Genomic DNA, 17,880 nt, shown 5'->3' on the forward strand with positions numbered 1-17,880 from the left:
GAACCGATATTTAAAATTTATTTCTTACATAAAGCGCTTTCCTCACCACCCGTGTTTCCAGCATGCACCGCTCATGTTAGCAACGCAGCCAGCGTGGCAATGGTCAATTCTGGACGTCTTCCCAAGACTTCTCTGGCGTGCTTGGGTGAACTATGGCACAATAGGCGGGTGTTTAGGGGCAGAAAAGCAAAAATGCCAAGCGCCTGTGCATGTGAAGTGCCGTGGCAAAGGTGCGAAGCACCAACTCTCGGGATAAGGCAGCTTACTTCCAGCGGGTTCAGTCGAGAGTGCCAGATACGCTATACAGCCCCCATAGTAAAGATCTGAAAGCTGCCATGGTGATTAATGAAAAGAAATACCAGGGAGGGCAGTCACTTGCCTGCACCACTCTGCTGGATGCCTGAGACCAATGATAGGGTGCGCTCTTGGCGGCCAAGCATTTCGTCCAGTTTGCGGTGCATGGCCTTGAGACCCTCGAACATATGCGCCTGGCCCTCGAAGATCTGGCGCAGTTCGCGCTGTTGAGGCGAGTCGTAGGGCTGTTCGGCACCTGCGCCATGCTCCATATCGTGCTTAGCGGCCTCCTCAGGATGCTGCTTGCGGTACTCCTCCTTTTGGCGCTCCAGCTTGTCCTTGTACTGCTCGTACTCCTTCGAGAACTTCTCCTTCTCTGAGTCAGCGATGGTTTGTGTAGCCACGGGCTGCTGGCCCTCTGGGAGCAGACTCGTCGTCAGGAACTTCAAGGCATCGTGGTCATCTGCGAGCGAAAGAAGGGGCCACAAAGAGTGCACTGAGAAGGTGACTATTTAAGTCCTGGACACATGAAACTCTCCACTCTGAGAAACTAAATAGCATTCCAAATCTACTGGTACAGTAGAACCTCATTGACACGATCCCATTACGTATGATTTCCCGGCGCTGATGATAGTGATTGAGAACAAAAAGACCCAATACAGTTAAGCTTCTTTTTTACCAGTTCATAATTTCCCATGAAACATGATCTTTCGGTACTAACATTCGGTACATCGTCAAACTGCAATCACATATTTTTTCAGCTGCTAGATCCCATGTAAACAAAAAACAAGAAAGAAGGCGCAAACTGCACGCAATTGAGAACAGTAGCTGCCTGCTGCAGCAGCCTTCCCACAACCTTGACAAATGTATGCCACAATGGTGGTTGGAGAATAGTGGGTATTGTTCCATGTGGGCTTGGCACACATTTTGGTGTGCAGTACGAAAGACGAAAGACGCATATGTCTGCGGGGCATCATAGTGGCAGCATTTGACTGCCTATCCCTCTGTTCAGACAAGGCATAGTACTCAAAACATTCTTGTTGGGCAATATTCACAAGGAGGTTTTCTTTGAATCCACACACACACACCATATGCTGTACAAAAGGTGTTCCAGGGCGCCTTTAAGGTAGATCATGTTTTTCATATGCTTACTGCTTGCAAATCGTAAACAAGTTCATGCAATACACTTCGAGAACCTATTCTCAGGATTATGGACTGGTGATACTGTGACTTTAGTTGCAGAGAAGCCAGGCAAATTTATGAACAACACACATGTGCTGTATTAATAGCCTCCTGCATGTGTTCCCTGCCATGATTGCTTGAATGACTGACTGTTTCGCTGACGGGATTTAACCGCACAAAGTAACATAGGGTCTAGAGAGATGGCATGGTGGAGCACTTCAGATTAAATTTGAATGACAAGGGTTCTTTCGCATGCACCTAGAGCATGGTACACGAGTTTTCCTGCATTCCTCGCTCACTGAAATTTGCCAGCAGCGACTTGGAGTCAGATCGGCAACTTCACACTAAGAAGAGCACCATGTCCAGTAAAACAGTGCAGTGGGTCTCCGTTGGCACTTACCTGCCAGCCCACCCGTGGCTGCAGACACACCGAAGTAACCATTCTGAGGCAGGAACACATTCTCGGCCCGGAAGCACATCTCGTAGTCGCCATCGTTATTGGTGTTGCCATTGTGAAATAGCACCTGAAGGAAAGTACATGCGAGCCAAACTCAAGGCCCTTCGCCAGCCATTTCAATTATATGGCAGCAAAAACAAGCTAGCATAATGCTCTGGTTAAGAGCAGATACATAACTTACAAGATAAGCTTACGAAGACAAGGAAATGTAATGTGTAAGGAAAAAACTGTGCTGCACCTAAAAGTTGTTTTCATATAGTATGCCTGACTAGAACAGAAATAGAACCTAATGCGCAAGAAACAGCAAATAATTACAGCTTTGCCATTATATAGTCAAGGCACAGACTGATTTTTTTTTAACCTGCTCGATTATCGAAACTTTCCTGTGGCAACCACTGTAGGCAACCTTTTTGTGGACAATGCTGTCAGGTCATGGCACCCAGCACTTCATTTTTAGCAAAAGATTGCTAAATGATGATGATGATTTGCTAGGAATGTATATTTTTGTTTTAGCTGTTCCTCAACACCTTCCTCATTAAACATTGTTAAAATTAAATTAAACTCAGCCAAAGTCCCTCGAAACTTTAGCAAGGCAATTTAATAGCTATGTAAGTCATCAACAAAGTGACAAAAAAGTCGCTCGAACTCCAGAAAGACGAAGTTCCTAAGATTACTAAAAACTTGTTAAATTTAGCAACTTTCTTGACAAGTAGCATAGCATATCTTAAAAAGAGGTCCCATTGCAGTGTTCACACTAAGGGACTTCTTTCTGTATACCTTTCTCCATATGTAACCCCCATCATGTTAACTTTAAATAAGCTCAAACTCAAAGCTGGTGGCAATGCCACCTGCTCCGAGAAGCCAATGTATACGGCTAAAAAAATTTCACACATTGCATTGTGCATCCAAATTTTTGAATACGATCTCAGCACCCAATGTCACAGGTATGTTGGCCACCATCCAGGTTACCATCGACACTTGCTTTTTTGGAAAGATTATTTTTGTGCTTCCTGAATTAGGATGCACAGCTTATTATCGTCATTATTTTGTTGAGCCTTATATGCATGCCTTAAAAGCACATTCACATCACTGCCTTCCACGAAACAGCTCAGAAACCACAAATGCAAGGAACCACTGACAGGAGCCTACCGTTAGAACATTCTGGTAGTATTCAATCTTGGCGCGCACAGGGAAGGGCTTGTTGCGGAAGTCTCGCTGGCAGCCACCTAGCTGCTGGTTCACACCGTCACTGCAAGAATACACATGTTAATTCATGCATGGCAGATATACCACCACAGCGTCCTTACCAACTCTTGAAGTGTAAACTGATTGCCAAGAAGCCAAATACATCATTCAAAAGGCTAAGATGCCCGAGACTTCGCTGAAATAAGCCCTCATAGTGTTTGTGAGAAATGTGAATTCGCACTCCGCTTGTGAGCCCCACGCACCGCGTACAACAGCAAAACTTGGTCGAGATGTTCACAGCAGCGTATCCTACCCGCGGAGTATGTTATTTCACCTAGACGGAGGGGGGGGTACAGGGCCCCATAAGGCTGCAAACTATTTTAGCCTTGGTTGGCAAGTTCTGCCATCTTGAGGGGGCTGGGTTCTGAGGAGGAACATTTTCCGACTTCAGCATGCAGTAAGAATATATAACACACTGAGGCAATGCCAAGCACACATGGCAAGCTGCTCATCACCAATGCAAGCCTCAACTTGGACAGCACTAGAAAGCCTCATTATGATGGCAGTACAAAAAGAACTGCAACGAAGTAAAAAAAGGACACGGGACAAGCAATGAAGCAGTGCTTGTCCTCTTTTTCTGTGTCACCGTCCCATTTGCACTGCCGTCACAATGTACTTGAACCAATTCTAGGCACTAGCAAACCAATCCAGCAGCACTGCTTCATTTCTGATGTATCTAAGAAAATCACAGGCACACTTACTTCTAAGAATAAGAAAAAAATGATATACATATACAACAAACTGTAACACTACAGGTGCACTTTTGTTCAAATGACCAGTCAGATAGTGGACAATGGTCCAGGTAATCATGACTTGGAATAAAACAGTGCATTTGCCTTAAATGTAATAAATGGCTTGTTTTTTGGTGCAAGGGCCAAAGGTAATGCCTACCTTTCATGTTCATAGGTCTTGGTGCCATCGTTGACCATGGCCATGATGTAAGGGTTGTTATGCTGCCAGAGGAAACCATAAGAAGATTCATTCTTCAGACGAATCATGTAAATTTCAGCCTTATGAGCAATTATAACAACGAAGTCAACACATAATAATGGTAATAATAACAATACTAATAACAATAATTTCTATTGGGCACATGGGGGATGGTGAGAAGAAAAAGCAGGAGACCACTAAAAGTTTCCAGATGGTGGCAGACAGTGTTAAGTAAAAACGAGTGGCAGCTTGTAAAGCACTGCCACAAACCATTTCAGACGAACAATGCAAAATTTCAAAGGCTACCAAGCTGAGCTCCACATCCAGCATTTTCAGGTTCCCCGCAGATGTGCGCGCATCCACCACTGGTTCCTTTTTTTCACTGGTACACCACTTCTAACTTATACCCACCCTCAATTTTTTTTTAAGATAACATTTAAAATCTGCAGCACATTTAGCAATTTAGTGATAGTGCTTATTATTACAAAGAAACACATGATGCCACAATAGGACACTACAGATAATGTCTGCTACCTGGGATCCTTTTGTATGCACCTAAATTTAAGTAAACCAGCAGTTTTGCACTCTACCTTTGCTAGAACAAGGTCACCATGGCAAGAAATCAAACCGATGACCTCATCCATATCAGCCCAATGCTATAATCGCATAGCAACATCATGAACACAGTAGATGAACCCGTTTCTCAGAATTCATGAAAATTAAGGTGTCAATTTGTGCAATTCTGTACCAACCTTCCCGTCATTGTCAAAGGAGTCGAAGAACAGAGCCAGACCAATCCATTTGTCACTGCTGCCGAACACCGGACCCTCAGGCTGCCTCTGACTCGTGTACCAGAAAGCCTACAAAAAAGATCGTGAAACTTCACGTTAGCTTTGTCAAGATCACGGAAACATGCTCACAACAAATCACTAAACTGTAGGGAGAGTAAGGTAATTATATATGCAGAGTGTCCCAACTATCATGCATCAAGTTTTACAAAAGATGGATTATTCTACGCAAATAAGACCAAATGCATGCTGTTTGGAGTGCAGTTCAGCAGCAACCGCCAGTAATATTTTGCAGTCCCCACCTACTGATAGTTAAAAGTAATTAGCTAACTTTTTAAACATACCTTTTTAAAAATACCCATCAAAAATACCTAATTGAAATGCTTAAGTCCGTTCAAAACAGAGCTGCCCGGTTGATTTCTAATAATTATAGTCCCCTCGCCAGTGTCTCATAGCTGAAGAACCTTAATGATATACACATACTCGAAAATCGTCGTTCTATTTCACTTCTGTGTTTATTTCATAAATATGTTCACACCCGCACTTCACTTTTGCCTCTGGAATCGCCTCCTCGATCTTCACGGCGCTTACATAATCATCGCTGCTTTAACCGCATACAGTCGTGTCCCGCTACAACGAAATTCACGGGACACGCGAAAAATTTTGTTGTGGTGGAACTTCGTTGACGCGAAATTATAGTATGTATATACGTACGCCAAACAGTAAAGCCGTGATCGAAACCGAAACCATCGTCCGGGAAATCTTCGCGATGGCATGGGGGCAAAGGTTGAGACGTACCAAAGGCGGTCTATAAAGTGTCAACTTCACGAGAGAATGCATTTTGCGCCACTGGTACAGCATCTTTCGTATATTGTGGCCGATGCCTAAACCAACGCATGTGCCCGACCGATCGCAAAACACTCATTTTGCAGCACATGCACTGTTGAAGCGGTTTGAATTATCACAACTTCATTGCATATTTATGACAAGATCGGCAAGATTGCGCTTACCAGAAGTTTTATTCCCAGAAGTCGGTCAGCCTGGATTTCTTACGCTTCACGGCAAGCAAAGGCATTACGCGAGTCTCACAGTCCATTAAAATCGTCATTGCAATGTCATTGTCAGTAGGCTCTGATAACTGTTAAGATGAGGTCAAAAGGATCCGTTACTTTCAATGCAGTCGCCAGAGTCAGTGTGTCGGCGGATCCAGGTTTTATACATTTTTTGCTTCAGCCTTAGCACTTGCCAAGGCATCTGCTGGACCCACTCCTCCATTCTAGTACTCTATCTAAATGTTGCTTTATTTTGTACAATTACTTCGCTTGGTACTTGGTTATCCCTTGTTGCAATTTTCGCGTTTGCTTTGTTTTTTAATGTCCGTGTTAATATGGTATTTTTACGCCCTTATTGTACCAACTTTGTGCTTATTTTGTGTATTTGCCTTGTACCACGGCTGTGGTACCGTTAAGGCTCAATCACACCGGCAACTTGAGGAGGTCGCGCGACCATTTGCGACTCGCGACCAAAAAGTGACTGAAGGCGACCCATGTTCACACCAGAAGCCCGACTGAGCGCGACCTGCAAGTCACAATACCGGAGATAATCATTCTCAGCGAGAACTCTAGGAATATACGCAGTTCGCGCGCACTTCGCTGGCACTGTGTAAATTGGTTTCGCGTTCCGGCAACAGCCATGGATTTTGATTCGAGCGACAGGAAGACGTCGTCCCTGTGCTGATGTGCTCTGCCGTGGTGTCAGCTGTGGCAGCACGGCAACCTCCGAAGAAAACGCGAAGCTGGTGGGTGCGCCCGTGCCTCCGTTCGCGTGAAGTGGCCGGCCATGCAAGCCGCCTTTTGTTCGAACTGTGCGCATAACAAAGAGTATTATCGAGAGCAAGTTGTAATATTTAGTGCGCATTGCGTAGGATTCGGTGCATAATATTAAAGTAAAGCTGTTCACCTTTCGGTGGCATGCTCATCCAACGAACGGCAGCTGGAAAAAGGGGCTTGTGTTTGTTGTGCTTTCTTTTGCTGCTGTTTAGCCTCCAGCGAATGCGGCCGCGTACATTCGACACGTTGCTGCAACTGCTGCATCCCAGCATCACAAGGCAAGACACCAATTACCGGCCTGTAGTCTGTATGGTGGCGTGGACATTGCATTTGGCGTGGAGGACACCGGATAAAAACATATCACTTTCGGCACGGCGCTGATTGGTTAAGCAGCTTTGTGACCACGGTCACGCGACTGAAAAATCGAGCAGCGAGCGACTGGCCATAAGTAGTCGCTTTTCTTGAAAAGCGACCATTTGTGACTGGTCGCTTTGCGACCAACTTGGTCACGCAACCACTGTCAGTCGCCAGTGTGAATGAGCCTTTACTCTGGTTTATTATTTTTGTACTGTATTTCTATTGGTATGCACTCCTCACCTAATGCTCTTCGGGACTTGTGAGGAATAAATAAATAAAAATAAATTAAATGTTTTAACTGCCAAGATGTCAATTAGGGAATTTTAGAGATATGTATAGAAGAGACATCGCATTTCTTTTTTTTTCCAGTGAAGAGAGAAAGCAAACGAAATAAGCATTCCATGCCCACCGGACCATGTCATGTCGCTTTTGATGCTGCAAAGAAACGACACTTGAAGCCTTAGTTCCGTTTTCAAAAGCACGAGCAATTCTTTCGGTGTAAGGTGGCTTCAGATTTATCTTAGCAGAACAGCAGGGTTCACCTTATGGCACAGTTCGATGCAATTAGCACAGCAGTAACATTATTGGTTTTGCATTGTATTTTTGCTGAGCTCTGTGCTCGCCACATTCCAAGGGTTGTCCAAATTGACCAGAGTGCAGCCAAGTATGTCCGAATTAATGAGCTTCATGCCATTAAGTAATGTATCCGCTTGCCGGGACCAGGGAACAAGTTCTAATTATTCTATTTTTCAAATTAATGAGGGTCAAATTAAAAAAGTTTAAGTGAATTAATTTATCACAGAATTGTCCAACAATGCCTTCATCTCTGTGTCTAGCTTTAGGCATGTGGTTATGGTTATTCCTCATTTCCCAGAAGAAAAAAAAATGTGTTAGGTGTGTGTGCCCCATGCAGAGGCAACATTACTACTTTGATAAAGTGTTCCTGGTGATGGCAAGTCTTCCATTCACTAAATATGAGTTTGATAAGGCAAGATTAACATCTTTTAATCACAGTATAAATGTTACACCCACCCACACTGCAGCCAGTGTTTTCACTCGGGGTGTGCAAATATTTGAAAATTCTGAATAACAAAATCGAATAGTACAGTGGAATCTCGTTGATACAATTCTGCATAATACGTTTTTCTGGATAATATGATTTTTGTTCATTTCCCAGAAATTATTTTATAGGAGCAATATATTTCGGACAAAACAATTTTCGGATGATACGTATTACTTTCCGGTTCCCGTGAAGATTATATCAACGAGATTCCACTGTATTGCCTATTCAATTCAAAGAACAAATGTGAATATTTTTCTGATTGTTCTCGTATAGTTCAGTTCTAATGTATACAACCAAATACAAAATTGTAGCAAAAGCCAGATAAATTTCATCCTGCCAGCCATGGAAAATATAAAATTCGAGAAGTTAGTAGTGGAGCCTGCTGTACATCGCTTGGGGAGACAGACTTTTTCTTCGAAACTGCCGTCATTTGCACTCTATGAAGAATTCTGGATATGCAAATGAACTGTCTATTTGTTCCCAATGCTCCATTTGGACTTTGAATAAACAATGCTTCATAATATGCAATGTTATGACAAACTCTCAAACATTGTGAATACTAGGACATAAACATCATTTTATTAAAATATTAAATTCTGGGGTTTTCCATACCAAAACCAAGATATGATTATGAGGCACACCCTAGTGGGAGGATTCCAGTTTAATTTAGACCACTTGGGGTTCTTTAATGCACACTCAATGAATGGTACACAGGCGTTTTTGCATTTTGCCCCATTTAAATGTGGCCGCCATGGCTGGGATTTGGCCGATCCTGTGTCCTTGAGCTTAGCAGCGCAACACCAAAGCCATACGCCATGACAGCGGGCAATATTATTTATTTATATAAATGATTTACCAAACAACATTTCTCCCTGTATGCGAATTTTGCCAATGATTGTATCATCTACCGCCCCATTAAATCTGCCAATGACCACCTGGCACTCTAATCTGATCATCTTATCAAAGAGTGGTGCAAAACATGGTTAATGACCCTTAACGTATCGAAATGTTAGGTCTGCGGCTGAATGAGATAACTTTACAATTCTAGCTATACATACCATATTCAAGATGGCTTACAGTCTCACGTCTCTGATTACAAATACCTCTGTGTTAACCTTTCATCAGATCTTTCATTGCCCTTTCATATCACATCCATATGTGCCGTCGCCTCTAAGTCTTTAGGGGTACCTACGCCGTAACCTCAGAAATTCCCCTGCTAATATTCACAAACTAGCCTACCTTACTTTTGTTCGCCCACAACTTGAGTTTGCTTCCTCCATTTAGTCTCCCAATCATAGCAACATGGTCACCCCATTAGAATCCATCCAAAACAGGGCCGCACGATTCATCTCAAGAAACTAACTACCATTCAAGCGTCACTCAGATTAAAACTGATCTTTCTCTCCAATCTTTAGGCACCATGCAGTGACATTACTCTAGTAACATTATTTCACAAATATGTACACTCCAATAGATCATGCTCCTTTCACCTCAATGTCCCATCCTGTACGTCCAAAACGATTGCACAGTCATTTGAGTTTTATACGAATCTATGATGACACTTTAGCTTTTAGTTCATCAGCACTTCCACGAGCCATCAGATTATGGAATAGCCGCTTACCAGACATCTCTGTCTAATCCTGATACATTCCATCACCAACTTATTACACATTTCACTGAGACCGTCGTTTAGCATGTCTCAGTTCATATTTTGAAGTGTTTTCCTTTTTTTCCTGATTTCCTGTTAAGCATTTCGTTTCCTTTTTTTTTACATTTTGTTTGCCTTACATCGTGCTATAACACGCTTTGATGAATTGCGCACTTATCCATGCGCTTTTTATTTTATTGTGCTTTAATCTGTGTACTACATTTGTTCTTATTTCCGCATTGCTTGGTCTCCTCTTCTGTACTGCGATTATGTGCTCAAATTTCATTTACCATGTATTGTACTTTGTTTTCTTTTTTATCTGGTTGTGTATGCAACGTTTGGATTTTTACGCCCCCCTTACACAATGCCCTACGGGCCTGTAAGGTACTTCAAATAAAATAAAAATAGGATCTTACATTAATGGTTAAAGGACTGTCCTTTATATTTGAAAAGCATTGAAGCCTCATTTATAATTTCTATAAAGTGTTGTGCAGTATGCAAGCAACAATTTTTTTTTTTTTTTGTCTTGCTCATGCTTCAGTTGAACTGTCTTAATTTTTTTTTCCGTATGAATGCATTGTGACAACTTGTAACGAAATCTCTAATGTCACTATTGTGCATGCATATGCATTTATGTTTTGTGGTGCACTGTTCATTACAGTGAAGTGATTATTAGTTTCTTATTGATTATTACTATGCTCAGATGCCTACATGACATTGTTTGTTAGTACTCTAGTCATACTCTGTCTAAAGAAAGTCATTAGGCAGCTGCCTGTGCCTATCCTATGCAGAAACTATATGCACCTGAATTTCTAAGGGGAGGTTGTGCCTTTGTTTATCAGGTGTATTAAAATATATTTAGCCCTACTTTTCTGACAGTGTACTTTGTGAATCTAAGAAAACAAGAAAACGAAGTTTATTCAGACAACAAATTCCTGGTGAAGCTAATGGTTTCACTTGTGCATGCAATTTTTTTTTTTACCTTGAGCTTTGACTGAGATGCAAGTGCGATACCCAAAGTGCGTTTCCCATTCTGCCTTTTTACAAATGATGGCCTGCCATGTGGCAATAAAGTTCACTCATGGCTGCCCAATGTCACACAGTTATTTCAACACACATTGTTGAAATGTGCACAAATGTATGGTCAATGCCAGGCTATAAATATGAAGCGAATCGATTACGAGCAGAAGAAACGTGCTGCAACAGTAGCAAGGGATTTACAAATAATCAGTGAATTTCACTGTGACACTCACAAGCCCATCAGCCCCCAAGCGACCCTGTCCAGTGACCCTGAAGACCATCTCCACCTCCCACCAGGGAAAGTTCACTGGGTTCTTGTTCCAGATGGCTCCTGCAAGGAAGTGCATTGATAAGGGATCACACATAACGAAATGTGCAGAGTTAATAAATAAATTGCATGCTCTCAATTCTGCTAAAAGAGAAATACAAAAAAGCAAAGAAAAGAAAAAGCATACACAGAGTGTATATAGCTTTTTCAACCCACAGCAGGGCAACTAAATTTTTGAGAAATGTGTGAACAAGAACATTAGTTGGCAACATGCAAACTTGCACGAAAGAGCTGCGAGTTGGTGAACAACATGTCTTGACTCGCATGCTTGCATTTTTTCTCCCCTTGAATAGCAGCACCTAGCCACTCCTAAAGTGACCCACAGGAGGCATTTGTACAGTACATGCACAAGTAAAAAACTAAGAAAACGCAAGGACCTTACCTTTCTTGCTTTTCAGGGACGGCGTAATTCGAACCATTTCTTCGCTGGCTATGCAACCTGTGGGAAGAAAAAAAATCACAGTCTTTAGTCTTGAAGCTGCAGCTTCACTTTTGGTCAATATGCGCTGTTACACAAAAAAATACTGCTGTTTGTGTGACAATTAGAAAAACTAACATTTACGGACTGTAGCCACAACAGCAGTGACTTTACATTCTGGTGCAATACCCAAAAAGATCCACACTGATACTTGGCTGTTTGCATACTGAATACATTGGGTATCAACGGTAGACTTGATGTCTCATAACAGAAGAAGGTAAAAAAAATTTAACAAATAAGCAAAATGACTTCAAACCACCTTGCACAATTTCAATGATTTGTACTGTTCAGCCATACTACCATACATATAGCCCAAGGAGCCAGCTTCTTTTTAAAGAGTTTACAGGACCAGCTTCAACTGACAAGCATGTGAAGATGATGGTTGTGGAATCCCACAGCATTTGCAAGATTGTTGAATACAGAAATGGCATTAAATTTTATAAACTTGTACCCCAAGCAAGAAATCCACCTTCCAATCAAGTGCTTATAAGTGTTTGATGCATCAAACGGCACCATCTTGGGGCTCTTCGCCCGGATGCAGGTCTTGTGCATTTAAGGATGACAAAATTTTATAAGTGTGGTATTCAGTGCAATTATTTTACAACTTCAAAGTTGATCTTCGGTCACTGTGCTTTCTTTTGACGTACAGGCTGCTGGAAACTGCAGCTATGCTAAACTCCAGGCGTGAAAGATGCAACGAAAACGTGGATGTCATGTTTTCTAGATGTTTGCCCGTCACTACATCAGTGTACAGGTGAAACTAACCACCTGCGCAATCTCAGAGGTACACTAAAAAAATACACAAGTCAGGCTTGATTGATTACACTTTTTTAAAGGCAAAGTTATGACTTGCTCAATGGTGGCAAAGCACAGTAAGCCGAGGAACAACATCAATTGCCGGTACTAACACATGGGCCAGGAACTTAAAGGCTAACGAAGAAGCTTGAAAATGAGCAAATGACCATGGAACAGGCGATGGAACACACAATTACAGGTGTAATGTTAAAAGACAGGAAGACAGCAATATGGGTTAGATAACAAATGGGGGTAGCCAATATTCTAGTTGAGATTTAAAAGGAAGAAATAGAGCTGAGCAGGCCACGTAATGCGTAGGGCAGATAACCAGTGGTCTTTTAGAGCTACAGAATGGGTACATGGGGAAGAAAAACACAGTAGAGGACAGCAGAAACTAGACTGTGTTAAATTAATCCAAAAATTTTCAAGCATAAGAATGGGGTCAGCGGACGCAAGACAAAGGTAACTGGAAACTGCTGGGATCTCGCACACGCAAGGCTCCGGGGGAGGAGGAGGGGTGCTACTCCAGGTGGCTACGTGTGCCCACTCGGGCCGCAAGAATACCTGCCAAGTTCGAAGAAACTAAATCCGGGAGATCTTCCGACTGGGGGGGGGGTCTGTTACACAACCCTTCCCCCACCCCCCGACGTCTATATTTTCAAGTACTCACAGGAGAACTTCATTACAATTTTATTTACAGATATACAAATGACCACATGAACATCAAGGTCTCACTTTTGCAAGCATTTCGTTCTTGAAATTTTGCCTTCAAAAGTTCTTTAAAATTAAATTCTCGGGTCGTGTGTCCCACAATCACCATCCGATTATGAGGCACGCCGTAGTGGGGAGGAGGAGGAGGAGGAAAAACATTTATTAAGAGAAAAAAAAAAAAAAAAAAAACAAGCAGGCGTCTTCCTGCTTGTGTTGGGAGGTGCCCTCAGTCCAGGGCTCCTGCGGCTCTTGCCGTCTCCCGGGCCCGCCACACCAGTTGCTGCTGGTCACGAGGGTCCGAGCTAGTTAGCACGACCTCCCATTGCTCGGGTGTGGGGTTGGGTATATGCGGGGCTACCTGTATTTTGGGGCATGCCCATGTGGTGTGATATAGGGAAGAGTAGTCATTACAAAGGGGGCATTTGTACGAGTACAGTGCAGGGTGTATTGCGTGTAATCTGCTTAAATGGGGGTATGTGTTGGTTTGCAATTGTCGCCATGCTACTGCGTCTTCGCGTGAGAGGGTCTTGTGTGGTGGGGAACTCCGTTTTAATTTTGACCACCTGGGGTTCTTTAACGTGCACCCAACGGACGGCACACGGGCGTTTTTGCATTTCGCCGCCAACGAAATGCGGCCGCCGGGGCCGAGGTTTGATCCCGTGAACTTGTGCTTAGCAGCGCAACGCAAAAGCCACTAAGCCACCTTGGCGGGTGTTCAAAAATTCTTCAGATAATGTTTGATTGTAAGAAATTCCATTTCTTTCATTTTGCGAGGATGACGTTTCTCAGCGTCTTAGGCGAGTGACACATCGACGAGTGGCACTGCGTTCTCATATTTTTCCCGATGTTAAATTGCCGCTCGCACTCCGCATTGCTCTGTGGTGTCAACAAAATACCCAGCGTCACTTCGGCTGAGCACTACATTAAAAATAGTTGACGATACTGTTTGCGTTAGCGCTCCTTGATTTTAAAGCCGTGATTGACCGTATGCCTATGCAATGCCAGAGCGGCTGACGCTGAGAACGATGGAGAGTTGAGTGTTGCTAGTTGCGGAACGCAGCATTCGCTCGCTAGCTTATTGAGACTAGGGCCACTACGGCACCCAACAACCCGTCAGCGTAAGGAGCAGCTGCGTGGTAGGGTGGCAAAAATGACACCCAATCCGCGGTTAACGAAATAGTGCATGTATAGGGTTTTCCCTACTATTTTCTTAACAATGTTTTGCGCGATGAACTTCCAACTTGATTGGATTGGGTTGGATTCTTTTTGCTAATGTGGCCTGACAAAGCACTGGACGCAGATAGAAATGGGACACAACTGCAATTTCCGGGAGATTTTCCTGTCAACCGTACAACTGGAAGAAATGGTCCAGATCCGGGAGACTTGTCAGGTATGCGCAAGGCTCCAGGGGGAGGGTAGGGAGCGCTCTACTCCGCGCGCGTGCCAGCTGGGGCCACTGCATCTTGAAAGCCATCTGCGATGGGGGCACAGTCCACTGTGCGCTGCGTTTTCACAGCTTAGTTCGCGTTGATGCAAGACGCAACATGAAGGTCAATTTGATCGTTGCCGCACTTCCTTAATATCGCATTTTGGCAGCGAGTTTCTGCAGTCATCGAGTAAGGTGTGTTCATGTTTGCTTGTGCGCGCGTGACACCATGCTTGTTAATGCGCAGAGAGCTGCGGCACTGCACGCGCTTTCGCGCGCTCCCACCACTGCGTCATTCTGCCAGTTCCATGCGAGAAATGGTGGGATGAGTGACCGGTGCGGCTCGGTGCAGCAGGCGAAAAATAGGAACAGAGGTATCCATGCGCCATCGATGTTGGAACGCACCGGATGACGCCAGTCATGCCGATTGCGTCGTGTCATTGGGGCATAGACGCCGGTTGTTTGCCACCGTGACATCACGGAGCGCAATGTGTTATGTCAGAGTGTATCCGTATGGCTTGAGTGGATAGTTTGCCGTCTCGGTTGACTGCCGAACTTCCAGGCAGCCACACTGTAACCGGTATTTAGTCTCCAGCAACTGCACTATAAGCGATACGCGTATACACAGAATGATATAGAAAAATTAACGGGAGTCTGAAAAGACGTATATCCAGTCCTTCACTATAAGTGGTTACGTTATAAGTGGTCTATACTGTACTATGTTAGGACTCTTTCACATGTAAAGTGGCCTTGATGTTTATAGCAACATATGATTATGCCCACTTAATGCAACTCAGTATTTTTGCTCATATTTCAGCACAAGACACATTTTACAGTAAAATACTTGGCTTTCTTGCTTGCCTGGTTTGCCCGAGGAAAGAAAAACACTGTTGCATGTGCACTTCATCACCTGGGAATCAGTAACTAGGAAAAGTTTCAGTGCCTGTTGGAAACGATGCCAAGATGAAACAAAGGCAAGGATGCAAAGTGTTTTACTGAATTATGCAGACCAAGAAATTCAATATTATAGCAGAATCTGAGAGAGAAAAAAAAAAACAGCAATAAGTACAAAATGTTCTGTTAAGATTGTTAAAATGAAAATGTGAGCAACTACATGTGCACTGCAATTCACTAATGGGGGAAACACAAGAATGGTCGACTTGAACCTGACCAAAGCAACCTGGCAGTGTCTAAGGCCTGCATGTAAAAATAGCACACAGGCAGCTGCCTGCCACAAGATGTATGCTATCTTGTTCCAATGCATTGGCAATACCAAAGCAAAACTGTGCCAATGTGTACACACATTGGTGACACATTTACATGCAAGTTGCAAAGCACCCCCTGCCTTCCCCTCAAAAGGCGTTCCGAGAGTCGGTGATGCCGCAACCAACTGCTAGATCAGTGACACCTGCCAGTCAGTGTGGCTGCCTTGCAGGCCTGATGTCATTAAGGCTCGGACCGCAGCTGTGAGCTGGCAAGTTGCAGCTGAAATGAGACTATACACCTCAGGCGCACCTGTTCTGTTCCACTTTTTTTGGCTCTAGTATGAAAGAGTGCATGTTCTGTGTAACGAGACATCAGGCTTCTGGAGAAGAACATCTGGATTGGTGGATAAGCGAGCTGTTCGGTTATGTCAGCAACCTAGCAACCCTCAAGATCTCTGCAAAGGACAGTAGAATGAAAAATAGGGATAGATGGTGGGCCAGAAGACTACACGGCCAATAGCATGATTACATAGCGAGAAATTTAAACACGATTTTGTAAAGCTTTCAGGGGGTGAATCTTGCAAGCTTACACTCGAGCAGATGCTCCTGTACTCAGATAACATTTTAAGACACATTTATACATAGCTAGTCATGCATTTGTGTTGATATTGGCTACTCAGGCAATACGAACAAAGCACGAACATTTCTTGACAGTGTTCTAGTGTGACCACACTGCATGGTCTGTAGTACAGGATTTTCCAAATGAATTTTTACATATTTAATCTCTATGAAGGCAAGACTATGAAACCATATTGCACATGTTTAATCCTCTTACTTTAATCAACCACAAAAGTTTTACAATGAAAGTCATCCTTACTTTATAAGCAAGTGCTTCAGCTACATTTCATGTCTGCAAGCCTGTCAATGGAATGGACCGCGACTGCATGCATTACTTTTACATTTAGCCCTCCGGCTGTCAGAATAGTTCATAGACCAGAAAACTGGTTTAACTGCCCAAGACTGGCTCTGCAGACGCGCATGACGAACCAGAGAAGTAATGTCTTGAGGCAACTCCGCACGTATTTACAAGGCTGCGCTGTATGCGCCACATCTGCAGCTTTACAGACCATCCAATTACCTGTCGTATTTTAAAGCAACGCTCCTTATCTGGTGCTGTGGCTCGGAGATGCGCTTATCGCAATGAAACGTGGCGTTTATGTGTGCAGCGCAGCGCTCAGCCGGCCAGCCGAGGGAACCATGGAAAAAGCAAATGTTTAGCGATTTACACAGGCTAGCACCGCTCCCAAGCAAACCCCTTTGGGTTTCGACCGAACGAAGCACTTTGAATTTTTGCAAGTCTGCCAACGCATCGAAAGCTGTCCCCTTCTGACGGGCTCAGCAACTCTGCAAACCGCAAGAGCATCGGCAGTGGTGAATATAGTCTGCTACAAAGCCATTAACTGTCATTATATGCATGTGCCGACACACGAGCCAGACGCCAGCATCCGTGACTTTCAGTGACCACAGCGTGACACGCAGGAAAACCGGCAACGCATAACGCCACGGTGAAGTGACTCGTCCACCCTCGCACGAGACCGAAAGCAGGCCGCGAATACCACGACTTTCCTGCTTGCACCGGTTCAATATGCCACATCCCGTACACATGGAAGTAAAAAGCAGCCCGCATCCAGCTGGTACCCGGCGCCTTAAAACACCACGTCCGAAACTCGGAGAGCACCTTCCCGTTCGACCCATCTTCCTTTGACATGCCACTCTGCAATGGTGTCGCGTTCCAATTGCGTGCACGGCTAAAAGCCACGTGTACGCGTGCCGATTGGTATGCACGACCATCGACGGACAGCCGACGATACTCACTGCCGCTGTAGTCCCAAAAAGGCACGCTGCCATCCTTCTGCGCTAGGTAGGGTCCCTTGAAGCTGTACTTGTACTCAAACTTGCGGTGGCCGATGTTCGCCGTGCACGAGCACAGCGCTAGTAGCGCTAAAACAACGAACCATAGGCAGCTCATAGACGCTGCCATCCTGTGCTGTCGGCCGACCCGTCCGTCTCGCCGCTGCCGCCGCCAGCAGGGCCGATTCACAGGTTCCCACGTACGCGCTAGCT

The 17,880-nt window shown here is 44.1% G+C and overlaps 1 protein-coding gene across 1 annotated transcript in view; it reads right to left on the reverse strand.

Annotated features, from left to right (window-relative positions):
• The window catches only part of LOC119456485 (protein ERGIC-53), a 30,531-nt gene extending 12,676 nt beyond the window's left edge, over window positions 1-17,855 (reverse strand). The window contains exons 1-8 of the mRNA XM_037718296.2: window positions 17,632-17,855; window positions 11,524-11,580; window positions 11,047-11,144; window positions 4,861-4,968; window positions 4,070-4,131; window positions 3,083-3,182; window positions 1,877-2,000; window positions 380-757 (exon numbers count right to left, since the gene is read on the reverse strand). Of these exons, the coding sequence (XP_037574224.1) occupies window positions 380-757; window positions 1,877-2,000; window positions 3,083-3,182; window positions 4,070-4,131; window positions 4,861-4,968; window positions 11,047-11,144; window positions 11,524-11,580; window positions 17,632-17,797 (1,093 nt within the window). The 5' untranslated portion in view covers window positions 17,798-17,855. The remainder of the gene's footprint in view (window positions 1-379; window positions 758-1,876; window positions 2,001-3,082; window positions 3,183-4,069; window positions 4,132-4,860; window positions 4,969-11,046; window positions 11,145-11,523; window positions 11,581-17,631) is intronic.
• Between the last annotated feature and the right edge of the window lie 25 nt (window positions 17,856-17,880).

This window comes from Dermacentor silvarum, chromosome 6, assembly GCF_013339745.2.
Source record: "Dermacentor silvarum isolate Dsil-2018 chromosome 6, BIME_Dsil_1.4, whole genome shotgun sequence".
NCBI classification, from domain to species: Eukaryota; Metazoa; Arthropoda; class Arachnida; order Ixodida; family Ixodidae; genus Dermacentor; species Dermacentor silvarum.